Source organism: Hippocampus zosterae, chromosome 5 (assembly GCF_025434085.1).
Source record: "Hippocampus zosterae strain Florida chromosome 5, ASM2543408v3, whole genome shotgun sequence".
Taxonomy (NCBI): Eukaryota; Metazoa; Chordata; class Actinopteri; order Syngnathiformes; family Syngnathidae; genus Hippocampus; species Hippocampus zosterae.
In genome coordinates this window covers 1772077-1799568 of record NC_067455.1, presented here as the reverse complement: position 1 = coordinate 1799568, position 27492 = coordinate 1772077, and the positions used below count along the sequence as shown (strand labels likewise).

The 27492-nt window shown below is 47.0% G+C and overlaps 1 protein-coding gene across 1 annotated transcript; it reads right to left on the bottom strand.

Annotated features, from left to right (window-relative positions):
* Nucleotides 1–2605: 2605 nt before the first annotated feature.
* On the bottom strand, nucleotides 2606–22635 carry prkcg (protein kinase C, gamma). Its single transcript, XM_052065080.1, has 17 exons — nucleotides 22596–22635; nucleotides 21022–21244; nucleotides 17111–17142; nucleotides 16925–17007; nucleotides 16047–16158; nucleotides 15459–15587; nucleotides 15213–15369; nucleotides 14018–14219; nucleotides 8696–8893; nucleotides 7668–7841; nucleotides 6628–6719; nucleotides 6221–6283; nucleotides 5962–6100; nucleotides 4903–4983; nucleotides 4578–4685; nucleotides 3976–4116; nucleotides 2606–3085 (listed from the first exon to the last, which is right to left on the bottom strand). The coding sequence occupies exons 2-17, from the start codon at nucleotides 21237–21239 to the stop codon at nucleotides 2924–2926; spliced, it is 2091 nt and encodes a 696-aa protein (XP_051921040.1). The 5' UTR covers nucleotides 21240–21244; nucleotides 22596–22635; the 3' UTR covers nucleotides 2606–2923.
* Between the last annotated feature and the right edge of the window lie 4857 nt (nucleotides 22636–27492).

Below are 27492 nucleotides of genomic sequence, written 5' to 3'. Positions count from 1 at the left end.
TAGCAATATTCTAATATTGCTAATATTAGCAATATTCGACAGCAATATTCGGACGGACTTTTTTTTCCATCCGTCTTCTCACCTGTCTTACGCTATCTTTCTTTCTTGCCTATCCATCTCTGATCAAATTCTCCCTCTCGGTCTTTCTTCTCCTTCCTTTCGGTCCTTCTTTCCCTTCCTCACATCCTCCTCGCCCCGTTTGAGGCCACCGGAGATCCCCGGTCTATATTTGGAGTGCACTTGAGAGAATCATCTCATTTTTATCAACAATATCAAAAGTCTCAGGCGCCCTCCGACCTCGGGTGTCATGACTGTCACGAGGGGGGGGCGGGGGGTGGACGAGAGGGACGGCGAGCAGGAGAGGAGGGATGGAAATAGAGGAAGAGGGATGAAAGTGGCATCATGGATGACAGTGAGCGATGAGCTGCATGCATGGGGGGGGGGGGGGTTGTGGGGGGGGGGGGGGGGTTCGGTCTTTGCTGCAGCGCATGTCAAGGCCCCTGGGTTCACGCCTCCAGGGGGTGTCATTCATTCTGGATGATGATGCTGCTCCGGCACCATTCACTGGTGATTCCCGATTGCTACCGTTTTATTGCTTTATTGTTGTGTATATGTTAGCCCCCCCACCCCCCCACCTTTTGACTGGATGATTAAAAGCCAAGAGCACAAAAAGAACCCCGTGAAGAGACACCAAGGACAGAGGAGTGATGAAAAGGGAGATGCGGTGCAAGGGCAGGACGCGAGCCGGCAAAGCAGACCAAGCGAGGGGGGGTGGAGTGGGGTGGGGGGGAACTTGATGAGATTTTAATGTGAAGGTCAACTTGTTAAAAATCTCTAAGGGGGTATTAGTCCCATCAGTGTTCTGGAAGGGAAGGTGGGAGGGAAGGCGAGCAACCAGGAAGAGGAAACGTGAGATGCCCGAGACGGCCATTTGCTGCTTTGGCACTTAGTGTGTATGTGTGAAAGCGGGAGGTGGGGGGGGGGGGGGGGGGGGTACAGAGAGGCGACAGGTGGAGAAGCCGTTTGTTTCTCGGCAGCTTCAGCGCTCGCATCTCTTTATTCTTCTTTACATTGACATTGACGGCTCGTTTGCCCGCTTCACAATCAACGCGCGGGATACGCACGCAAAGTCGCTTGCAGAACCACCGGAAGTGCTCGCGCCATTTTGAAAAAAAAAAAAAAAAAAAGCTCGGCTCGCCGGGATTTGTTGAGGAAATCATTTGGAAAAGTGCTGCCGGGCGTGCGACAAAAGTTGCGAGATAAGAAGAGCGACAATCGAGATGATAAGGGAAAGTTCCTTTGCGCCCGCCTCTCTTTGATATCTGCTTAAAGGCGCCGCTACACCAGATTGCCCCGCCCATGTGGACCATGACCTCGTACTTACGAGCGCGCCGAATCGTCTTCACTTACGCGGACAAACGGGTGCCGCGGGACGCGAAGCCGGATACGAAGGATAATCCGATCGACACTCAAAACGACTTTCCATGCTGCCACCTGGCCGGGGCTGAGCTCATGGCCCGATGACAGCTGACGCGATTATTTGCTCGCCATATTGAACCGCTGCGAGTGAGCCGCGCTTTTTAATTACAACTCATCAATGGGAACGCGCCGGAACAGTGCGCCGGCTCGCAAACGCCGAGCGAAATCCTCTCTCCAAATAAATTGGGCCTGCTTTTGAAAGATATCAAAAATAATGGCCACAGCTCAAAATAGTGGCCCAATTTTGAGGTGGCCATGATAGAGAGACGGCGGCGGCGGCGGCGGCGGCGGCGCTTGAAGCCCGCAGCCGATGGCGGCGTGGCAACCCGAGCCGCTCGTGTGTGTGTGTGTGTCTGTGTGTGTGTGAGAGAGAGAGAGAGACGGTTTCAGAGGGCGAGCAAGCCCAGAGGATGACGACTCAGTGCAGTTCAATGAAATGTCTGTCAACAATTAAAGATGACAGAAATTCCAAAACATAAAAATCAAATTATTTAAAAAAAAAAAAATGAAGGAGGAAAAACATCAAATATCATGGTAAAAAAAAAGTAATTCCTTCAAATGAAATAAAATTAAAAAATGAAAAAAAATGTAATATATTAACACAACTAAAACGTAACATTAAAAGTGAAGAGTTCATTAAAAAAGGATATTGAACTCAAATTAAAAATGTAATAAATAAAATGGAAATGGAAAATGAAGCAAAAACAACCCCCAAAAATCATATATTTTAAATTAAATTGAAAAATAAAATACCCAGTCACAAAATAGCCAGACTAAATCGATAACACTAAAATGAAACACCGATGAATTATCAATTGGAATAAGATTAAATCAATCAAACAACAATAATCACTGACGTTGGCCCAGAACCGCTTGGGGAAATTTCCTCCTCTTCTTTTTTTTTTTCCCCCCCCGAGTCCACACGTGTGGCTGTTATTGCAAAGTGATGAATTTGGAGGATTCCACCTGACGCCCCCCCCCCCCCCCACCAAAAAAAAGTATATTGTGAAAATAACATACAATTAAATTGACAAATAATCCAAAAGTAGCAACAAAAAAAAATAATACATCACCAAAAAATGGCCACATTGGCATGATGGAGCAATTTGCGGGGGGGGGGGGGGAGAAGAACTTTCACCGTGTCTGTCATCGGAGGAACCTTCGGTGCAGCAGGGGCAACTTTTGTCAAGTGCTTACCGAGTCTCTAATCGCAATAAATCTGCTGCTCCATCTCTTTCTGGTAACTTCAATGGAAAAAAAACAAAAAAACATCTACATAGTCCGCATGCTAAATGATGAGGTCATATAGCTATTTACCCCCCCCCCCCCAAACGACTCTTCCGCGGGGGTCTACAACACTGGCTATCTCTCTCTAATGTCGGCCTACTTGAATCTGTCAAGTTGGATGAAATAGCATCGACCTCGACGATCGGCGAGGTTATTTTTAGACGGCGGTGAGCGGCGAGGGGGCAAACTCGGGGTTGAGGAAGGAGAAGCCCTGGAAGTCCTCCTGGTTGACGGCCGCCAGCACGTCCGGGTCGGAGGGAGTGAGCGCCGACGGGGCCGCCGTGAAGAACTTGTCAAAGTTTTCCCCTTTTCTGCCGCCCTGTTGGGAGCCAGCAGAGGATTGGGTTGTTTTTTTTTTAATTACAGGATTGATGAGTTCATGAACGTGGGGGTACGAAGATGTGGATTAATTCTCGCTACCATTTACTGTGCGGAATAACATCAATTGGGAGAGAGTTTTGCTGGCTGTGAGCAAAATATGCCGATGACATGCACGGTTTGAGCCGGTATGACCGATTCTGAAAGCCCTGGCAGATTTGTTGGACATGGCAACAGAGGCTGAAATCTGGTTGGATGAAAAAAAAAAAATAATAATAAAAATTCAGCTAAATCGAACATCCGCATAGACAGAAGCAAACCCGCGCGGCCAAGAGACAGGGTTCCCACATTTCCACGTTTTTTTATTTAAGGACCTTTTCAGGACTTTTGAGGGCTAATTTAGCCATTTTTTGAAGGACTTTTTCTCCATTCAGCAGTGGATTCACGGCGGATTTAATGAACAGAAAGCCACATAGCACTGACCTGGTGTTCAAATCATTGCTGCCGTCTTTATTTTTAGGGGCAATCAGCTCACCCTTTATTTGACATCCTGTATGTCCGATTTTAATGTCTATTACAGGTAGGAAAATGGAAAAAATAAACTTGAATTCTTTTTCAAATAAAATACACATTTAAAATCTGAAGATCTAAAACTTAATAAAAATAATTAAAATGATTTTCTACAGGTTTCTTTTTGATTTTAGTAGCTTTCCCTGAAAATTAAGGACAATTAAGGACATCATTTTACAAATTCGTTTTTTATGGATTTTTATGAACTTTAAGGACCCGTGGGAACCCTGCGAGAAACGCGACCCAATGCAAAGAGTAGACTGCGGCGGATTTGGGTTGGAGCAATGCAAGAGACTGACAGCTCCCCTGTGGCGGACTGACCGATCTGGGGATGAAAGGCGGCGGGATCTCCAGCCTCTCCAGACGGTCCCAGTCGATCCAGCGGAAGAACGGATGCTCCCTGATCTCGCGCTCGGCGTCCTCTCCTCCACCCAGGCGCTTGGCGGGGTGCTTTGTCAGCAGCTTCGGTTTAAAAAAAAATAAAAATAAACAAACCCACAAAAGATCAGCACGGAAACATCCATTTTCAGTTTCGCTGATGGGGAGACAACCTACTCTGCGACAATACAGCCGAACGTCGTGACAACGCACCTGCAGGGGCATCACGAATATGTGCGTTCGAACCGTAGTTCGTCGTAACCATTTCCAAGAAAATGGCCGCCAAACAATAATACGGTGCGAACATTCATTGATGTAAAAACATGAGCATGGAATGCAATGTAAACATTTTTGCGGGTGGTTCTAATCATGTTGACATTTATTGAAGGATTTTTGTTGGAAGCAAAAATCGGAACATGGAAGTGTGAAAGGGGCCAAAACGTCGTTGAAAAGGAAGTTCCACCGCATCGACCGGCAAGCGCCCAAAGTCCGATTTGACATCCCTTGACAGTTTGGCATCACGCAAACGCGGCGTACGTACGCACCCCCTTGCAGATGGCGACGGCTTCGCGGGAGAGACTCTTGGGGTAGGAAACGCACTGTTCCATGATGGACTGGAAAAGCTCCTCCTCGTCAATGCCATCAAAAGGCGGCTGAAAAAAAAAATGAAGTGAAATTCAACCTCTTTTGGGCGGAGCTTGAAGCCCCGCCCCCCCCCTTTTTTTGTATTTGGGCTGAGTCGGGCGAGTTTTCGTTTACGTTTGGGCCCTCAAAAATGGGATTCTTCATGGAGAAGAAGAATGAGCCCAAAAAGAAAGGTGGGGGGGGCGGGCCCCTGGGGGGCGGGCCCAGGAGAAGGGTGATTGCTACCTGTCCCGCCAACATTTCGTAGAGCAACACTCCGTAAGACCACCAGTCCGCCGCTTTGTTGTAGGGCTGATAGGCCACAATCTGCAAATGAAAACGAATTTTAGTCGAGTCTTCTTCTTTTTTTTTTACCGTGCGTGGATTTGTGCCAAAGTGAGAAGCGTGAGTACTCTCGAAACGTCAAGTGTTGCAATCGGGAGGGTGATTCTATGAATGAGTGCAGTGATAACGTGTGCCGCTGTGTGTGTGTTGTCACAAGGCAACAAGCCCACAGGCCCCCTGGGGAGAGCTTATTGTACGGCATCCAAAATGCGAAAGGCAGCAGAATCAATGCGTGTTTACATAAGAGAGTCGATACTCGGGGGGGCCCCCACATGTTAAGCAAAGACGTGCGCAGCGAGTTATGTCCTCCATTTTGTCTCTCCCCACTGTCTCGACTCCTTCAATTGCCCCCTCAAGACACACACACAAACACACACACACACGCAGTCCGTGCTGCAAACACGATTAATCATATAAACACTTTGGGGGGCCGGGGGGGGGGGGGTGTTGGATGCCGAGAGCTGCGCAAGGCTTTGCGCCGATCAAGAGTTCCGCCATCAATTGGAATATTTGTCCCATGAAAGTGGATGAATGCATCCTCGACAAGTCATTCAAAATGGCGGCGGCAAAACACTATTTTTGTCCGAATGGGGCTCCTCAGCTCATTTCAATGTTGTTTCTTCGCAGCAAGATCCCACAAGGTAAACCGCTACTTCTGACCAAATGAAGCTCCTAATTCACTTCCACGTAGTTCCTTGGCGCCAAGATGCCACAAGATGGCTGCCAAGCATGACTTGTGTCTGAGCGGAGCTCCTAAACTCACATCAACATAACAGGATGCTGTCGAAGCACCGCTTTCATTGCTTCAGCACAAAAGCTGAATAGGTGAACTTGTGCGGGGGACGGCGGGGGGGGGGGGGGGTTGTCACGCTAAAGCAACCAAACAGACGGCTGTCGGAAAAGTGGTGGTGAAAAATGAATGTGGTGTTGCCAACAGACTGGTGGTGGTGGTGCTCCTACCTCGGGGGCGATGTAGTCCGGGGTGCCGCAGAAGGTGTGCGCGGTGTCCCCGTCGAACATGCCCTCCCTGCACATCCCAAAGTCGGCGATCTTAATGTGGCCCTCGCTGTCCAGCAGCACATTGTCCAGCTTCAGATCCCTGAGGAAAGGCGGGACCGGACGCCGCATGACTCATTTGGGGTCCCGGCATTCAAAAAAAGAGCCTTTTGAGGAACGACCCCCCCCCCCCCATCCAAACGTGACATAAATCAGCCTTTACCTGTAGATGATCCCTTTGCTGTGGAGGAAGAAGAGGCCCACCGCAATCTCCGCCGCGTAAAACCTGCGTGACAAGAACGCGTGTGTGCCGGGAAACACGCGCAAATCAAAAGGCGAAGGATGACACCGAGAAGCGGCGGGCTGATGAAAGGCGGCGCAAGCGTCGAGATGAAAGGCAAATAAAAAAAATTAAAATAAAATAAAAAAATGGATCAACAGGCCTCGAAATGAGTTTTGGATGATTGCTCAAAGATGATCGGATGAGAAGGCGAGATTAGCCGGGAGGAGGGAGCCGCTCCCCCAGCCCGGGATTTTTTTCTCTCGCGTCGCCGGGAATCATGAACAAAAGCGGCCAGATAAGTGCGCAAGACGAGCCAAAGCGCCGTGAAGATAAGCGCGCGTACGTACGCCGCGTGAGGCTCTTTGAACTTCCCGATGATCTGAATGTGAAACATCAGGTCCCCCCCGTCGACGTATTCCATCACGTAGTACAGCCGATCCTGTGGGGAAAAACAACGCGCGCGCACGCGGGGAGAGAGGCGACCATTCATCCGTTCGCCTTTCGTGCACTTTTCAGAACAGGACCAAAACACAAAACACAAAGTCAAAAGGCTGACAAGCGGCTGCTGTAGGCCACAGCACACGGTGCCACGCTCACGCGTGGGGGGTGCTACCCCTTTGGAAATTCTGGTGAAATAACTATAAATAAAATCACACACACGCACACACGCACACACACATTCCTGCACTTGTGGCACAGTGAGGACCAGGTAAAAAGGCATACAAAGCGAGGACCACCCTTTCTGCTTGACAAAGGAATGAAAAAGACACATTTCTAGACACAGGAGGGCGCCCTCAGCCAATACATTCCTTTAGATTAAATACACACGCACACACACACACACACGCACACGCACACACACATTCCTGCACTTGTGGCACAGTGAGGACCAGGTAAAAAGGCATACAAAGCGAGGACCACCCTTTCTGCTTGACAAAGGAATGAAAAAGACACATTTCTAAACACAGGAGGGCGCCCTTAGCCAATACATTCCTTTAGATTAAATACACACACACACACACACACACACACATTCCTGCACTTGTGGCACAGCGAGGACCAGGTAAAAAAAAGGCCTACAAAGCGAGGACCAGCCTTTCTGCTTGACAAAGGAATGAAAAAGACACATTTCTAAACACAGGAGGGCGCCCTTAGCCAATACATTCCTTTAGATTAAATACACACACACACACACACACACACACATTCCTGCACTTGTGGCACAGCGAGGACCAGGTAAAAAGGCCTACAAAGCGAGGACCACCCTTTCTGCTTGACAAAGGAATGAAAAAGACACATTTCTAGACACAGGAGGGCGCCCTTAGCCAATACATTCCTTTAGATTAAATACACACACACACACACATACAAACACACGCACACACACCTCAGTCTGGAAGGCGCAGTAGAGCGATGTGAGAAAGTGGGGGCGCATCTGGAGCGCCAGCACCCTCCTTTCCACCAGGGCGCTCTCCGTGTCCTCGTCCTGGAAGAGGACGTCTTTCTTTAGCACCTTGACGGCAAAAAGACGCTCGCTGCCTCGCTCCTCCGCCAGCAGCACCTGAGCGGAGGAGATGGCAAAAGCGGATTCAGTCGCCGATTTCGCTTCGCAAAAAAGTAACCGTCAATCCAACAGAGTTTTGTTCGGATACTCAAAATGATCGCGTTCACGGGTACGTTTGTGACCGTCGTAAAAGCGACACAAAACAACAGCCCAAGGCTCAAAGGGGAAAAAAATCGAATAAAAAACGAATGAAGCTCCTCAACTCACTTCGACATAGTTCATTGGCATCAATATGCCCCAAGATGGCAGCAAAAGCGCGACTTGTATTGCTTTGGTCCGAGCACAAAAACAGCCACTAGGGGGAGTTTTAAATTCCGGAAAAAAAAATTCTACAGATATGGAAGTCTGCGAATTGCTCTATGAAGAGTCATTCGATGATTTAAAATGCGGTCGTGAGTAGTACCGGAACCCCCCCCCCCCCCCCCCGCTCCATTTCAAAATGCACACACAAGGATTAGAACGTTCGAAAATCCCATCCATCGAGCTCCTCTTCTCTCGCCTGCTTGCTATCCCGTTTCCTCTCGGCCATTTTGTCACTCGCCGCCTCACAGTAATGGTCTCCTTTCCGATCTGTGCGCGGCTGCCCTCGCTCGGCGGCCTCGAGTCTCGCTCCTTCCCTCCCAGCCCGCCCCCCCTTCCAACATCCATCTTACGTAAGTCCAGCTCTCTTTCTCCCTTGTTAAGATTCTCGTCTGACAGTTACGAAACAGCGCAAGGGAGCTAGCTGGAGACGAGGCAGAAGGACTCGAAACCTCCACCCCTCATCTACGGCAGGGGAGGGGCCGTCGGGCAGGGGAGGGACAACGCGCTGAGGAGCTCACGGAGGTCAAGACTTGGAAGACGTCGTTTACCTTGCCAAAGCTGCCTTTGCCAAGCACCATGAGGAAGTGGAAGTCGTGGACGCCCATCTTGCCCTTGCCCGGCCCGTGAGAGTGGGAAGGCGGACAGGAGGGCGCGGGGGTCAGTGGCAGGGCCACGGGGAGGGCCTCGGACGAGGAGGCGGGGCCGACTTGAGCCGGCGAGGGCGTGACACCGTCTGGCTGGGGCTCCTGCGGAGGGACGCCTGATCAGATGTTGTTCAAACACGCGACAAACTGACTCACGGCTCAGCGGTGCGGCACTGATAACGGTTCTACGCAGAGGATTGGGAATATATGACGCTACGCTCATGTCGTCCGTCTACATGTTTGTTTGTTTGTTTGTTTGTTTGTTTTATTTTATTGAGCATATATAGTACATGCAATAACAGGTTGACAAAGGTCAAACAAAATTATAAAAGGAAAATTAGAAATAGTTAAAAGAGAAAAAAACACATCACAGTTATATGCTCAAAGGAGTAGGAGGAAGTAAATAACTTATCTAGTCCTACCCCTTATTATGTAACTGATTGTTCATTTTTCAAAACTAAGAAATGAAAAACTACATATCATTAAATATTTTTACCCTTGTGTATACTATGCTATTCTATTTCTACACCTTCCGGTTTGTATATATATTGTTATTCTTTCTTCTTTTGTATTTCAATTTTCTGATATTCATTATAATTAGCATTCCTTGAATACAACTGTTAAGTTGATCAAAATCCAAAACAAGAACAAACAGTTATATTACTATATTTTATAAGTATATCAAATGTATCTATTTTAATTCAGATTCATGTAGTTATTTTGCACTAATCTTTTGAATTTGTTTTTGAACTCCTCCAACGATTTACTCATTTTCAGATCCGTTTCAAGCTTATTCCATAGATTGACACCAATTACTGATACACACCTTTGCTTAATGTTTGTTCTTGTTCTGGATTTTTTGTATTGATTAGTGCCCCTTAGATGATACCAGCTCTCTCTAATTTCAAAAAGCTGCTGGATATTTTGACAAAGGAGGTTGTTATGTGCTTTATACATTAATTGAGTAATTTTGTAGTCAACCAGGTCGTAGAATTTCATTGTGTTTAATTTGATGAATATTGGATTTGTGGGTTCTATATATTTCGACCTGTTGATTATTCTGATTGCTTTTTTTTGTAATTTTAAAACAGGGAGTGTGTTCGTTTTACAGGCTTTTCCCCATATTTCTACACAGTAGGTCAGATATGGTAGTAATAATGAGTAATATAATGTATACAAAGAGCTCTTATTCAACACATCCTTCGTTTTGTGGAGTATCCCGATAGTTTTGGATACTTTTCTTTTTATGTTATCTATGTGTGGCTTCCAGGATAGTTTGGTATCTATTACTAGTCCAAGAAACTTATATTCATAGACGCGTTCTATTTCAATTGAATTTATCTTTATTTTAATATGGTCTTTAATTGGTCTTGTGCCAAAAACAACTAGCTTAGTTTTTGTTAAATTTAAAGATAATTTGTTTTTGTCAAACCATTTTTTTAATTTTGTCAATTCGTTTTCTACAATATTCATGAGTTGTGTCATATTTTTTCCAGAGCAGTAAAAGGTTGTATCATCGGCGAAAAGGACGCATTTGAATTGTTTTGACACACTACAGATATCATTAATATATAAAATGAACAGTTTTGGTCCAATCACTGACCCCTGGGGCACTCCATGGATAATCTTCAGTAAGTTGGATTTTTTGTTTTTGAACTGCACATACTGATATCTGTTTTCTAAATAACTTGCAATCCATTTATGTGCTGTGCCTCTGATACCATATCTCTCTAATTTTTTCAATAATATAGCATGGTCTATAGTATCAAAAGCTTTTTTTAGATCTAGAAAAATCCCGACCGTGTATTCTTTATTATCTATATTAGTGGCTATTGCTTCCACAAACTCCATTGCTGCCAATAAGGTGGTCCGTTTTTCTCTGAAGCCATATTGATTTTCACTTAATACCATGTGTTTATCAATGAAGTTATCGAGTCTACGAGAAAATAATTTTTCTAATATTTTTGAAAATTGTGGTAACAGTGATATAGGTCTATAATTTGTTATGAAATGTCTTTCACCATTTTTAAAAATTGGAATAACTTTAGCTGTTTTCATTTTTGATGGAAAAATACCGACTTTAAATGACAGGTTGCATATATATGTAAAGGGTCGCACTACAAGTTCTATAATATGTTTTACTATTGACATATCAATATCAAAACAGTCGGTTGACTTTTTGCTTTGATATGTTTTTACAATATTTAATATTTCATTTTGATTCACAGCAGTAAGAAACATTGTGGAAGGATTTTTTTCTATGTGTTTATGTATTTCTAAAGAGTTTATTGGATCGGGAATTTGTTTTGCTAAGTTACTGCCGATATTAACAAAATATTCATTAAATTCATTTGCTATTTCTACCGTTTCCTCAATAATGGTATTTTTGTCCTTCATAAAATACTCCGGATAATCTACTTTATTAGAGTTATTTCTAATTACATGATTTAAGATTTTCCAGATTTCTTGAGTATTGCTTTTATTTTGCTCTAATAATGCATGAAAATGGTCTCTCTTACTAGCTCTTATAATATTTACTAATTTGTTTTTATAAGTCTTATATTTTGTTTCAGCTTCATTAGTTCTGGATTTTAGAAACAATTTGTATAGATTGTTTTTCTTTTTACATGCATTTTCTATGCCTTTTGTTATCCATGGCTTACTTTGTCCATTGAACTTTCTGGTGACTTTAATTACTGGGAAATGTTTATCGTATAGGGAGGTTATGGTTGACTGAAATGCTTCAAACGCAGTATTTGGATCATCATTTGTGTAGACCTCAGACCAATTTTGCTTGTCTAGGTCGAACTTGAAAGCTGCAATGGAATGTTGGGTTCTAAGTCTTATTTCTGATGTATGGGTTCTTGGTTTTGTTTTTCTAGCAAAGTAATTGTGTAGGACTACAAAGACTGGTAGATGGTCACTTATATCAGTTATGAGAAGTCCACTTTCCTTTTTGTGATCGATCTTATTTATAAATATGTTATCTATCAATGTGGCCGTATCCACTGTTATTCTGCTGGGTCTCAGAATGACTGGGAATAGACCGTTGCTATACATTGTATTTATGAAATCTGTTGTTTTTTTGTGTCCATTTGGGTTTAATAAGTTGATGTTAAAATCGCCACATATTATTCGTGTTTTCTTGTCATTAGAACAACTCAGCATATCTGTCAGTTTTTTATTAAATGTGTCTAGACAAGATCCTGGTGTCCTATAAACGCAACTTAGAATAACATTTGATGCATTTTTCATGTGTATTTCCAAAGTTAGACATTCCATTAGATTCTCAGTTGTGTTTGTCAAGCTCTCAATTTTGCAGCATTTCAGTGTTTTATCTACATATATTGCAACTCCCCCTCCTTTTTTGTCTTCCCTATGAGTTGCATACATTTCATATCCATCAATTTTCATTTCACTTGTTTTTTCATCATCAAGCCAAGTTTCTGATATGGCAATAATTGTAAATTTATTCAATGTAGTTAAATATTCTTCGATTTTGGTGAAATTTTTGTATAAACTTCTACTATTTATATGTATCACTGAAAATGTATTTTTCAGTTCTACATTTAAGTTGAATTGTTCATCAGTATAATACTTTGAGTTTGTGATGCTGTGATTATGATTGAAGAAATTATTGTCTGGATCCAAGTTGTTCTCTGGATCGAATGTCTTATGTTCAGCGTAATCAAAGATTTTAAAGTCCATGTTTGTGTTGTTTGTTTCCTATATGTATTTAGTCATTAAGTTTTGTCTGGTGGTAATCAGCTCTCAGCATGTTGAAGTGGAGCCCTTTGAATTGGAGTACTGGTGCGGGGGTGGACGATGAGTTTGTCGTGCCTCAAGTAGGCAATTTCCCCTCTTTCACGTGCCGCTTTTAGTTTTGGAAGCAATTCTTTTCTTTTTTGACGTACAGTATCTGTATAATCTTCATTAATGTAAATTTTGGTGCCTTTTAGGTATTTTGCTCTCTGTTGTATCATTGTTTTGTCCTTATATTTTTCAAACTTCACCACGACTGGTCTTGGTCGAGGTCTTCCCGATTCGTATCTCCCCGTGCGGTGGACTCTTTCCACCTTGATTGTCTCCTTTAATTGCAGTTGGTCCTTGAAGATTTTCTGCACTTTTTCCTCCGTTTCGGTCCACGTTTCTCCTTGCCTTTCTTCAATTCCATCGATTATCAAGTTATTTCTTTTGGATTGTCCCTCTAAGTAGTCCATCTTGTCAGTTAAAACAAGCATACTGTCACATACTTTATATATTTCAGTTTGCATGGCTTTGCAATGGTCAGTTCCATTCGTTTGTTGTTTTTTAATGTCATCAACCTCCTTTTGGGTAAAATTAAGACTTGTTTTCAGTTCTTGAACTTCCCTGGAAAAATTGTCGAGTCGTGTGTTTGTTGAATCCAGTATCATCTTTACAAATCCTTTGAAGTGATCCTGTTGTTGCTGAATAAGTGCTGTGAACAGTTCTTTTTGTTGCGTGAGTAGTTCGTTGACTTGCGTAAGGGTCATGAATTCTTCGTCCTGTTTTATATCTTGTCCTCGTTTGGGCGGCATTTTTGGGTTTTGTTGCTAGTCGACTGTCAGCTTGTTGATGAGGTGTGCTGTGATCTTTGTGCCAACCCGGAAGTTGGTGACGTAGCAGTGAGCCTGTGGCCTCCCTTGACGGCACCGCCGCAGTGTTCGAAGTTTTCCGCCGCTGCTGCCGGATTAGCCGTTCAGCACCGCCACCGGAGTCCCGAAGCGTCCTCTCGCCCAACCACGCCGGCTGGCTATCGCTTGCTCGCGCTGCCTTGGTGGTCGAGCGTGCCGTGCCTCCGCCGCCGCCGCCGCCTCCTCCGCCAAGTCACCACAATGTGAAACTCAATCAGTTCGCGTGTCGCTCCCTGCACACTGGCCGTCCATGCACGAGCGCCCCTGAGACGACCTTCGAGGACTAAGTGTTCATGCTCCTCGTGGCGTTCTCCGGAAATGTTGATTAATGAGAGTAATCAGCGCAATGTGTTGCCGCACCGTGTTCAGTGGGTCGCTTTCAAGGCTTCTATCTCCGTGGCAAAGATGCTAATTAGCATTTTCATGATGCTAATTAGCTGAGACCAGACCAGCTAATTAGCATTTTCATGATGCTAATTAGCTGGTCTGGTCAAAGTCTCGAAATGCACCGGTCCTCTTTTTGAGTCACAGGCGCTCAATGTTTTCTCGTCCGATCGGTTTCCGGTTGTACCTGCAGGTCCGGGTCGGGCACGGGGATGTTGTAATATTCTCCCTCGTCTTGGGCCAGCAGCTTGAACCAGCCGCTGATGGGACGGCGGAAGATCTCGCTCACTCCGAAGGACAGCGCCCCCATGAAATCGTTGCGGGACGTGCGGTCCCAGTCCCACACCTCCACCGACAGACGCCGGTCCCACTGGTGGCCGCGCACGGAACTGCACACACATGTGCCAAACCCTTGAAAAAAAATCTTTTGAGTTTCCTGGAGGGTGACATTTTGCCGTAAAAATTGACTCATTTCTTTACATTAAATTATAGCAAAGCTTTAAACGATTAATTTTACTAAAATATTAATTTTTTAAAAATCCTAATAAAATGCTATGCAATTGTGTGTGTGTGTGTGTGTGTGTGTTGATAAAACTGCAGTAAACATGGAAAAAAAAGCACAAAATAAAAATGTCTTTTTTTTGGGATGAAATTACAGATAATCTTATTCAATTAATTTTACTGTTTAAAATTTAAATTTTTAATTATATAATTACTGATAAAATAAAAAAGATATTTGCTCCTCGTGAAAAAAAAAGCACAAAATAAAAATGTCTTTTTTTGGGATGAAATTACAGATAATCTTATTCAATTAATTTTACTGTTTAAAATTAAAATTTTAAATTATATAATTACTGATAAAATAAAAAAGATATTTGCTCCTCGTGAAAAAAAAAGCACAAAATAAAAATGTCTTTTTTTTGGGATGAAATTACAGATAATCTTATTCAATTAATTTTACTGTTTAAAATTAAAATTTTAAATTATATAATTACTTATAAAATAAAAAAGATATTTGCTCCTCGTGAAAAAAAAATCACAAAATTGTCTTGATAAATGAATAAAAAACTAAAATAATTTTAAAAAGTAAAAAAAAAAAAAGAACCCCATAAAATGTTGGTATGCAATTGTACATTGAAAACAATAAATAATTAAAAAAAAAACAGTAATCAAATGATATCACACAAATTAGCAACGGGCCAATTAGTAAAGATTCAATAATTTGGAACGGACCTTTCTCAGAAGAAATCTTTCCCCAAATGATTTTCTGACAAAAGTCCATTTGAATCAGATAATAATGATCATCATCATCGTCTAAAATTTGACGTGCCCCCCCCCCCTCAGAACACTCTCTGTCCACATTCCCGCTGGCTTGGACTCACAATGTAAAACTCTCATTCCAGACCGGATTGAGAGTTGAGCGGATGGTCTTGGTCTTCTGTTTGCTGTGGCTCTTCGGGTCGGGAATCAATTTCAGTTTCACGTACGGGTCTGACAGGCCGTTCGGATCCATGGGCATCAGGTTACGAGCCTCCCGCACTGCACAGCCAATCACAACATCCGAGATCCAAAGAAAAAACACCGCCGCCCGCCTGAGTCGTTTCGTTCTCTCGTTGACCAGGTCTCACCCGTGACAAAGACGTCTTCCTTCTCGCCTCGCACCGTCAGGTGGATCCGGCCTCGCTTCTCAGTGTGGTCCTGGCCGCAAAGACTGGGGACGCTGGTCTCGCATCGTCGGTGGACATTCATGTCGCAACCTGGAAAGATTGTCAACGCACAAGTTCATGCGGGACTAATAAGCGTGGAAGGGGGCCTACAAATGCCCTGAATCCTCCGAGTCCGTCATGGTTCCGTCATGCAGACCACAGACCTCCCCCTACTCTGAACTTAAAGGGAATGAGAGCGGCCGCTTTGGTTCGCCGGGAATGAAGTCGGCTATTTTCACTCCCACAACGGCGCAAACGCCATTTTTTGCCAATGTGCGCCGAGTAAAATACCAAAAGAATGAACATTTTGCTCAAGCGCACTTTGCGCTAGGCACAAGAATAGAGCCTGATAATTGCTTCGGTGCTGCATATCAGCAATATTTTCTACCAAATGCGGAATCAGCATCAGACCAGATGAAGTGGAAATTAAAAAAAAAACAATCTCTACGGATCAGGCCCTTCAAAATAAGATGAACATGACTGTGCACATCCTGAAGTCGTTGTACCTACAGGCACATTTCATGCCTTGATGAATGAGGCCGTAGAGCAGCGAGCCACAGTGGTCGCAGAAGGTGGGGCTGGCGTAGGTGTGGATCTTGAAGGCGTGGCGACTCCTCAGGTCCTGAAAGGCAACAAAAATCCCGCTTGCCGCCACACGCGCCGTCACAGCGAGGACAAGCGTTGGCGTGCATGCGCCTTTGCAGGTCTGGGGTGGGGGGGACGTTCGGATCGCGACGCTCGTGAATCAGAAACGGGCGGACGTGGCGACGGGATCGAACAAAACGTGTGTGTGTGTGTGTGCGGAAAGGGTGGTCCCCGAAAGTGATGAACTAAAAAGTGGTCCCCACAAAACACATAAACCGGTCTGTGTGTGTGTGGTGCAAAGATTGATGATTCATTTTTACTTGTCATCATCAGCGCGTTCATTCTTTTCACCTTCCTCTGCTCGAGTGTCTACTTGAAAATCCTCCATCTTGCTTTGTGTGCACTTTTCACACAGTTATCATATAACACACACACACACACGCACACACACGCACACACACACACACTGCTCGCCTTGACCCCATTACTGACCCCTGATTTACTTGGCCCGCCCCAAAACAAAAAAAAAAACCACAAACGGCAAAGAACGAAGACAAATTGTTCCCGAAATCTGAAAAAGATGACGAAGGAATGTGCTTTTTTTCCTCCTGCCTTGAAAGTCTTATCAGCTCCCCCAACACCCTCCTCCTCCTTTTCGCTCCTCCCCTCCGAAAGCCCGCCTCCTGGCGCTCGCCAGACGTGACAAGGATGCGTCTGGATTCATGAGTCAGCCAGCGAGCGAGCGAGTCATGCAAGCGTGCGAAGAGGATAACTGGGTGCGTGACGAGCGGAAGGCATCTCACATCTGGTCGGGGCGCCGTCACCGAGCCGGGACAGGTGAAGGTCACAAACTCGTGACATCTTTTGTGCACCACAAAACTGCAAACTAAAGAGAGAGAGAGAGAGAGGGGGGGGGGTGAGGGAGAGCCACTCAACTCAGCAATTCATCTGACAAGATGAATTGCTCAATATCGATCCCGTGTGTGTACCTTGACATTGGAATCCCTGTTTGCCGATGCCCCTGCGAGGGAGGAGGGGAGGGAGGGGGGGAGAAAGGCGCACAGATTAGTACACTAAACGCAATCTTCCCGAACAGCAGCGCGATAAAAAAAAAAATCTTTTTTGGGTCTTTCCTCTGCAACGTCGCACGCAGGAGACAAAGCCAGAGTACGGCCGGATGTCCCAGTGTCTGTTTGGCGCGCTAATTGAATAATTCAAGCTGCAGCGTCGGGCCTGCAGTGAATCGGGCATTTTTCGGGGAGACAAATGAGACACCGAAAGAGAGGCCGAGGTGTGACGGTGAGCAGAATGAGTCCGGGCGCTCTCTGCAGCAAGGAGGCTGTGCGGCACGTGAGCGACATTCCGCTTTTGACCAGCAGAGAGCATGAGAGAGCCGGAAATTCATTTGCGTTGGCCCACTTGGATGCCAATGGGAATGAATGTGTTCCTTCACTGAGCCATCTGGATTAGGAACATTTTCTCCAACTATTCATTCATTCATTCATCTTCCGAGCCGCTTGATCCTCACTAGGGTCGCGGGGGGTGCTGGAGCCTATCCCAGCCGTCTCCGGGCAGTAGGCGGGGGACACCCTGAATCAGTTGCCAGCCAATCACAGGGCACACAGAAACGAACAACCATTCGCACTCACACTCACACCTAGGGACAATTTAGAGTGTTCAATCGGCCTGCCACGCATGTTTTTGGAATGTGGGAGGAAACCGGAGCACCCGGAGAAAACCCACGCAGGCCCGGGGAGAACATGCAAACTCCACACAGGGAGGCCGGAGCTGGAATCAAACCCGGTACCTCTGCACTGTGAAGCCGACGTGCTAACCACTGGACTACCGGGCCGCCCTTTTCTCCAACTACTACTAAAAAAAAAAAAAACAACTATATATAAAAATAACTCGTAGCGGTACTACAAAAAAAGCCATCTAGCAGCGCGCTCATGAATCAGGCAATTTGCACACCTCAATTAAAATTTCACGCAACATCTGTGACAATTTGGCTTGTAAACGTCAATGTTTTGAATGACAGTTAACGCAATGTTGACGCATTACGACGATGAAAAAATAAGTAGGTAGCGTTGTAGCACTAGCTTACTCTTTTGTTCACACCTATTTTTAGTACGAAAGTTATTTCGTAAATATTATTAAGTAAGTTTTAATTAAATATACATTTATTAAAATAAATATATCATAAAATTAATTAAAAAACAATAAGTAAATATTATTATTACCGATTTGTCTTACTGTTTATTGTGCATGTTAAATTGCTCCATGCACAGCACTTAGTATGCTGCGATGGCCGTTTGAAAGTGCTCCAGAAATACCGTTGACTTAACTTGACTTGACTTGACGAAATAAACTGTCTTTGAAATGAGCCTGGCATGCAAACTCCCGTGACTTGACCTCATGTCTAGGCGAAGACCGCCATTTTCAAACAACTGGCACCATCACGGGTAAGCAAAGCTGCAGTGTTCACACAGTTAAAAGCGTCATCAGCCGACACGTCCTCAAGTGTCTGGCGAAGAGGGAAAATTTGTGTTTGGCAATGTGTCCGCTACATGCGCCACATGCACTGCTCCACACGATAATTGACCATTTGGCGATTAAAAAAGTAAAATAAAATACGGATGATGTTTTTATGGTGTCTTAACGGTGGCCTGCTTTTCTCTTCCACCATTTGGCTGTCTGAGAACAACGCAAAACAGCTGAAGGCAAAATGCATCATCCATCCATCCATCCATCCATCCTTTTTCCACAGCATAAAATAATCCAAGAAGCCGCTTGCCAGTCACCATGGTAACAGAAGCCATTTTCTACATTGGCTCTGTGGTTCCAAGTTTCAACCCGAGTTTGACTAGTTGATGTGAAGTGGCTCTATTCTTTTTTTCCCATTTTTTTGTAATCCTTGAGACGTCTGTCTCCACGAGGACCGGTCTTTGAAATCTATAAAACCTCATCTATTGTGTGCAGAAACCCTCCGAATCCCCGAGACATTGCTCCAAAAAGCGAGTTTGCCATTTTGGGGCGCTATTGGAACGCGTCGTCAAGTCGAGTGCCTGCGTTTCTTCATTTTATAAAATTAACTCGGTTGAAAAACAATATGGCGGCATTGTAACGTGTCGATTTGTTCAATACGCATCATGAAAACTCCGCCCACTGAGATTCACGCCATGTTAACTTGCAGTTATCCGACAGCGACGGCGTCCCGAAAGTGGGAAGAACTCCCAAGCAACTTCGCTGCGCTTCCGCCTTGCATTTTGCTTTTTGTAATTAACCGAAAACTCCACGCAGGGGCCCAAACGACGTGAAGAAAGCAGTGCGATGGTGCGGCCAAGATGGCAGCCAACTGGGGGGGAATGTCCTGAAAACTACCCAGAGGCTGCTGGCACGCGCGCCGGCCGGCCGGCTTGCCGTCCGTCCTCCGACTTCGAGCCTCGCCATATGTCACACCCAGCACCCACTTAGCACCAACATGCTCTTCTGCGTTGCCACAAATGTTGCTAACGTCCCCGTGCCTTTGCTCACATTCTACAAGAGGCTTTTGCGCAACGTTGGCAGCAGCATCCGTGAGCGCAGTAGCTCGAATTGCTCAACCTTGCATACTGCAGCATTTCGCTATTTGCTCACGGCGGATTCACCTTTTTGTCCTTCACTGTCTAGTCACTGCCTTTGTGAAATGCTTCTTGATTTGTGTCGGCATTCTACTGCCCCCGGTGGCCAAGTCACTCATAGCGGCAGGAGGTGCTACGAATTCCTCTGAAATGATCTTTCAAGTGCGGAAATAAACAGAATAAAACAAACATCAACATATATCCAGCAGATGGCAGCATTGGGTCCCTTCCACCGTTAACGTCAGCTTGTGATTCAGCGAGGTGTTATTCACGATAAATCGACTTGAAAGAGTGCCACAAAAGATCGAAAAGATGACCAAGATCATTTACAAAGTAAAAGTCGAAGCGACGCAGCACTGACACCGCGCATACACACACACACACACGCATGGCATACATGCACGCACACACTATTCAATACTACTACTACAACTAAGTAATGCAAATAATTTGTAATGTTTGTCAAATTGCTACATTGGTGCTCATTCAGAAATACTTTTTTTTGTTTTTCCAATCATAAGCACATTTTCATTGTTGGCATTTTATAGAAGAAAAGTGTGCATAAAATATCGAAAATATTTTTACATTTTCACCCAAGGCACATTTCCTGCATATTTTTAGTCCAAAATGGATGATTTGGATGAAACCAACCCACGTTCCACTGCCGAGTTCTAAAAGTGGAGTGAGGTAGAAAGCATCTCATCTCTCATCTTTCATTTGGTGGTTTTGTGTTTCCATAGTCATCGATAACAATATTCTGAAAGTTGACTGCCATCCAAGAGGTTCGATTTTATTTAATGGCTGAGAGAGTTAATTTTAATATGACACAGACGTATTTTCCTTGATTGCAAAACAGCAAACTTTTTTCCTTGAAAAATAGGTAATGTGCCATCTGGCGGGATGCAAAACAAGAGCTGCGTCACAAAGGTAACAACGGTGACTTTTGACAGAAGCCGCATTGTTTGCAAAGGCAGCTCGAGCGTGCCATCATTAGCTCGTACATAGTGTCTGGCGAGCCTGCTTTGAACACAATGTGTTTTTTCGTGTGGGGTCAGGCAGGGAGGAGAGGTTATTTGATCGGATGGGGTCAGCGCGCCGGCTGATGCGGGCTGCTTCGGCAGGAGCGCAAGAGAGAGAAAAAAAAAAGAAGTCTGTTGCAACGGTTGGTCGCCTGAGGAGGCGGCTTCAGAACTACCGGGATGCTTTGGCCACAAACGCATGGGTGTCGGTGATGCGCGCGGGCTTTGGCCACAAATGCATGGGTGTCGGTGCACGCCTACCAGATGAAGTCGGTGCAGTGGCTGCAGAAGGTGGGCTGCTTGAAGAAGCGGGCCGTGAACTGGTGATCTTTCACTTCCACGATCCTCTTGTGCTTGAGGGCGCCCTTCCTCTGGAACACGGGCACCCTGGGCGGAGGCGAGAGGGGCGAGGGCAGCGGGGAGGCCCCCGGCGTCGTGGAGGCCAGCGTCAGCGGGCAAGGCGAAACGGGGGCCGACATCACGCCTAAAAAGGGAGAAGCTAGATTAGAAGACGGCCGGAACCCGATTGAGGCGCACGCAAGGGTGGGAAGACCTTGAAAGTGGGCCGGACGGACGCCGCCGCGGAACACACAATGGGTCAAGCTGAACATAAAAGTCGGGAATGGTGGTCCCGGTGACCAGCTAGTCATGAAGTGATCGCGGTCCAACAGAGAGCCGTTTGGAAGACTTACAAGTGGCCGGAAGAGAGTCCAGTCTCGTTACACCCGAGCGTGAAATTCGGATCACTTGATGGCCATTTTGACCTCTCGCGACCTTCCTCCACGTCTTCCCCATAACATACGTGTCCAAAAGGCCAATAGCCACATTAGACAATCATGACGTTCTGTAGAAGTCACACTCTTGGGGATAGGGTGGGGGGGGGGGGGGGGATTAATATTCTAATTTCTGGTACTAAATTTCTCTTCACTGTTTTTGTTGTGTTATTATCGTCCATTTCACAGATGAGCGTTTGGCCCAAAGTTGATATTTTTTGACATCACTGGGCCAAGTGTCGCAATCAGGCTTTGGTTTTCTGAAACACTTTGTGTCACTTCTGAAGTCCCAAAGGCTCTCCGGCAAGCAAGATGTGACCGGATTTGTCGGCCTTTTGAAGCCCGGAGCCTTCCCCGTTTATATCCCTGGTGGGGGCGTGTCCTCTGTCGGGGTGGCGACGCCCATCCAGCCGGCACCTCCACACGTGAAAATGTGAAAAAGGCCTTTTGGATAATTGACTTCCAGCAAAGTCCAATGCGACACAAATCGTCCCCGGATCTTTTTAGCCGTCGAGTGACAGGTGGGGAGGGAATGAGAGGACATCGCCAAGGAGGTAGAGGTTAATTCGCGCACGGCGGCAAAGCGCTCTTCAGAGACTTTCAGTCGCGAAACAATTAACGCAACTGGCCCACATTCCGCCTCGTCCAGTCCGCCAACGGGCTCGCCGGCTTTTTTTCTCGGCGCGGCTGACATCTCCATCTTGCCACCCCTCGGCCCGGTCGCCATGTCAACCGTACCTCCTCTGTTGCCATGTCAACAACACCCTCACCACCTGCTCCGACATGAAGAGCCCGGGTCCTCTCCCCCCCCCCCCCCCCCCACCCCGCCGGCTTTCGAAAACACCGTTTGTAACCTGAGCGTCGCTACTGTCACACCAACGGCAGCGAGACACCGATTGATTTTGGAAAAAATAAAATAAAAACATTCGCCGGTTAGCCCGGAGCACAAAGCCGCGTCTGGGAAGGTGATGGAGCGGAGAGGAGACTGCGGGCGCAAAATGGGACGGAGCTATTCCATGTTTAATGATAATGCGAGGGCGCAAAACGTAGCGGGGAAAGTACCTGGAAATGTCAGTCTTTTGGTAGAAGGCTTGAGGGGGGTGGGGGGGGAGGCTCGTCTTCCCTCGCTCGGCTGTCACCTCGCAAGAGAGTCACCTGTAGTCGGGGGGGGGGGGGGTCAAGTAAGATGCGAAACAGCAAGAAAGAAAGAAAAAAAATGAGCACAAGTGGAAAGGAAATGAGCCAGTTGCAAAGGAGAAGGAAAAAAAAACAAGAAAAAAGACGAAGGAAGCTTTCTCGACCAAACGGGCAGCAGGAGACGACGATCCAAGCTTTCCTGCAACCAAAGATAGAAGTTGTAAATATCCGCTGGAGCCGCAGGCGGGGTGAGGAGGAGGACGGCGAGATGGAGAGGTGCAAACTCGCTTTCCAAGATTGCTCCTGATTTTACCAAGAGTAGGATGAAAAGAGAAGAGAGAGAGAGAGAGAGAGAGAGAAAGAGAACGCGAGCGAGAGGAGAGGAGAGGGTGAGATGGAGGGGGAATAGCGGGCCATTCATTTCCAAATCTGGGTTACTTCTCTCAAGAGGGGCCCGGGGGAGGTGGAGCGCCGAAAGGGGGACGGGGGAAGGCCAAAGGCTGCCTGCCATTTTTTGCCACCGTCCGCCGCCATTCGGTGTGCCAACTGCCTCTCGTGCCTCGTGTTTGGAGTGGCAGATGAAGGAAGGGAAAGAAATAGTGTGGGGGGGGGGGGGTTGGGGGGGTCAACCCTGTTGAACATCTGCGGCAAAAATAAACAAAAAAAACCCACAATCAGTTCGTCTCTTCGCAGAACAATTTGGGTGCATCGGAAGCAAGCCTGGCGGGGGGCGGGCCGCTTCCACGACAATTTTAGCTCGGCCCACCAGACGTTCCATTGAGAAGGCCCAGCGTGCAATTTTGGAGTCAAAGGTCAAGTCCAGACACGACATGGGTTCTCCCGGTGCACTTTAGATCCAAAAGAGGCCGATCTGCAATCTGAAATGCTGCGTCGGTTGACCCGTTTGACAGCCCTAAAACCGAATACAACCTTGCCTTTCACTACGGGGCTGCGTCAGACCCTCCTCCGCCCCTCCCCCTTGGAAAAACACCATTGACGAGTATCCTCGTCAACGGCGCCGAACGATTGGATCCCGACGGACGGCAAAATTCGCTCAACAGCCCCTCGGCTCACAGGATCCTCCGAAGACGCGAGATTGAAAATAAGTGGGCGGGGCGTCACACACCTTCGCAGTTCCCCGACAACATGCGGGGACACAAAAGGGTCTGGAGTGCGGTGGGATGGAGAGACTGCGAGATGAGCAAAAAGGCCAAAGGTCTAATGAATGCAAATGTAGGTTATTAGTCTCCCCCCGATGAGGACGCCGGCGGAGAATTAATTAACAATTCTAATTAGCGAGATTGTTCGAGAGCAAAACGGTGTCAAGCGGGCCGGATGAGAAAGCGCCGGCGTGCGCCGACGCGTCCGAGTGGAAACCGGTTTACAAAATGAGTGCGAAATTATTTATTACACATGACAATTTGACAATTGGGTACGGATTTTAGCAAGTTGACGCACATGATTTGCTTTGGCGGGCCTCATGTAACGACCTGGTGTGCCGGATCTGGCCCCCGGGCCTCGAGTTTGACTCCTTTTTAAGTTGGCCCTCGAAAAGCATGCGCACTTCCCCATTTTCACCACACGGTGTCATTTGTCGCTATTCAGAAAATCCTGCACTTGGTTTCAGTATCCAGTCGACGCTTTCCGTGACGTCTTTGGATTAATTTTTTTTTCTCAAGTCAAATATGCGCCTTGTGGCTCAATAAACGAGCCGAGCAAAAGATAACGAGCTCGCTAGCTTTGAAAGCTTCTTGGAGCACTCAATGACGCAGACGGGCGGCTTCTTTCCGTCTCTCCAATTTTCACAACACAAATGAACGGAACAAAAAAAATTCTCGTTTGATGGGGGGGGTGTGGGGGGGCGTGATGCAATCAGCATTTCTCCAATGACACGCAACCGCATTCTCATTTAACAAAGTCTCCCCCGCCATGCAACTTCCACCCTGGGTGACAAAATTGACTTGCCTGTCGACGGGATGGAGGAGGACGTGGCGCCCAAGGTCATCGCATCTCGTCAAAGCCCGTCGCCTCCGACGACACTTTGCCCATCTTGCTTTTCGGTCGGGGGGGTCAGGTGGGGGGGGGGGGCTCCGTTCAGCAGACACACACACACACACACACATAAAATCGACTTCTTGTCAACTCGCATCACATGACATCGAATTTCATTCCTTTCCCAGAGAGCGGCGCTAACCAACCGCTAATTGCAACCCACACATTAACCCGAATGAATCCCTTACATGGGAAGTTTTTCACCTACCAGGTCGTGCCGGGTCGGGGTCAAGCATAAAGACGTTTCGACTGGGATCGCGATGACTTTTCACACGTGACGGCCAACACGGAGCGAGCGTCCTCGATGCGGCCTTGGCCCCGATGCGATGTTGAACAAAGCGTCGCCGGCAAATGTCAAACGTCGTCCATCCATTTTCCGAACTGCTTAATCCTCACCAGGGTCGCGGGGGGTGCGGGAGCCTATCCCAGCCATCTTCGGGCAGTAGGCGGGGGACACCCTGAATCAGTTGCCAGCCAATCGCAGGGCACACAGAGACGAACAACCATTCGCACTCACACTCACACCCAGGGACAATTTAGAGCGTCCAATCAGCCTGCCAGGCATGTTTTTGGAATGTGGGAGGAAACCGGAGCACCCGGAGAAAACCCACACAGGCCCGGGGAGAACATGCAAACTCCACACAGGGAGGCCGGAGCTGGAATCGAACCCGGTACCTCTTTACTGTGAAGCCCACGTGCTAACCACTGGACTACCGGGCCCGTCGGCGGACTTTTCACTTCGCATTCATTTCCGGCACATTTTCGGGACGACGGCGTGAGCGCGAACGGATAAAACGAGCCATTGGAATTTGAAGCAAGCGCGAGACGCCGGAGCAAAGTGAAGCGTCAAGGTTGGACGCACATTTGCGTCGACTCCGCCTTCGTGACCGTTCCAAATGTACAAATGGTCATTTCTTGCGCTGTTCTCCATTGCCCGCACGAGACGTGTTTGTGCACATCCAATTTGCCTTTAATCTCTTTTGTTCTTGATTTTACTGCTTGGTGCTTTCTACCGCCTTCACTACCGATTCGTCTTACTATTTATTGTGTATGTTAAATCGCTCCGTGTACAGCACTTTGTATGCAACGATGGCTGTTTGAAAGTGCTCCAGAAATACTCTTGACTTGATTTGCCTTTAATCGCGACTCTCTAGTAACACAAACACACATTTCACATTTCGCTCATTTGCCCGTATCTGTGTGGGGCGCTTGTGTGTAAAAACAGGAAGCAAGAGATCGCATATGCAACGGGGGGGGGGGGGGGGGGGGGGGGGGGGGGGACAAGATGAAAGGATGGGTGCCGTGTCCCCCCCCCACCGCAAAGCTCAAACCGATGAAGTGTACAACCCTGCGGCACCGCACGCATGATGAAAGCAAGAACAGCCCTGTTCCCCCACCCCCCCACCCCCCTGATGCATTGTACGTGCGTGCATGACTGACGAATCACTTTCGATTCCCTCAAGATGTCCATTTTGTTCACGTTCAGCCGCCGATCGAAATACTTTTTTTTTTTTTTAAGTAAATGCCTTTTGGAATTTCAATTTCATTCATTCATTCATTCATTCATTCATTCATTCATTCATTCATTCATCTTCCGAGCCGCTTGATCCTCACTAGGGTCGCGGGGGGTGCTGGAGCCTATCCCAGCTGTCGCCGGGCAGTAGGCGGGGGACACCCTGAATCGGTTGCCAGCCAATCGCAGGGCAGAATTTCAATTTCTTCAAAGAAAAAAAACTAGCTCTAGGGCTAAAATAAATGATGAGAAGAGGTACAGGCAGTGGCATGCAAAGAGGGGTGGGGGGGTATGGGGGGGTGGAAAAGCCCCTGTCTGATATTCGCGCAGCACTGACCTCATCTCAATGTTCGGGGACACCGTGATGGAAATGTCCGTAAAATCAATCTTATTAGAGCGTGAAGTCATTAGTGGGCGTCCCGTCAGAAGCATCACGATGCAATTAGCCATTAGCCCGTCATCGTGACCAAAACCTGTGTAATTAGCAGATCACAGAAGCGCCACATCGGGGGGGGGGGGGGGGCGGTGGGTGGAGCGAGCGTTGCGCAATAGCCTTTCGCTTTCTGAAGCTGACGAAGTGGCGGCGGCACACGTGTTGATGACAGGAAGGGGGGGGGGGCGCGTTGGAGTGTCAAGGAGGTGGATTGCATCAAATCAAAGCAGGGGCGGACGGGAGATGAGAACCCCCCCCCCCCCCGCCAAAAAAAAACAGCCCATCAATCTCGCTGTTTGCTACTGATTACGATGACTGTGTGTCTGGGATCAAAGATTTGGTCTTGGTGGGGGGGGAAAAAAAGTACACCCACCCACAACCGGGGGGGGGGGGGGTGTCAGAGACTCTTCCAGCCTGTAGACTGGGGGACGCCCTGAACTCATCGCCAGAACAACGGCAGGGACAATTTGGAGCGTTCCATTAAACCCGCCATGCATGTTTTTTGGAATGTGGGAGGAAAGCGGAGCACCCTGAGAAAACCCGCGCAGGCCCGGGGGAGAACATGCCAGAATGGAACCCGCTACATCTGCACCGTGAAGTCGAAGCACAAGCCACTCATCCCACCGGGCCGCCCCCCCACCCCCCCGCACCAGAACACAAAAAGCAAACTCCACCCGCTCTTGACACACGAAAGGAAGGAAACACAGAACCACAGGAAAGAATGAAAGAGTTTTTTTTTCTCTTTTTTTTATGAAGCAATTTCTCAAGAGGTAAGTGCAGCACTGACCCCTCCAGCCCCACCCCGGAAAGACAAGGTCAAATGA

Coding starts and splice junctions, on each gene's coding strand:
- prkcg (XM_052065080.1), bottom strand. CDS start 21,239: ATGTCGGCCCCCGTTTCGCCTTGCCCGCTGACGCTGGCCTCCACGACG. Junction 17,143..21,021: donor CACTGCACCGACTTCATCTG/GTAGGCGTGCAC, acceptor CCTCCCTCGCAG/GGGCATCGGCAAACAGGGAT. Junction 4,686..4,902: donor ACGAAATGTTGGCGGGACAG/GTAGCAATCACC, acceptor TTTTTTTTTCAG/CCGCCTTTTGATGGCATTGA.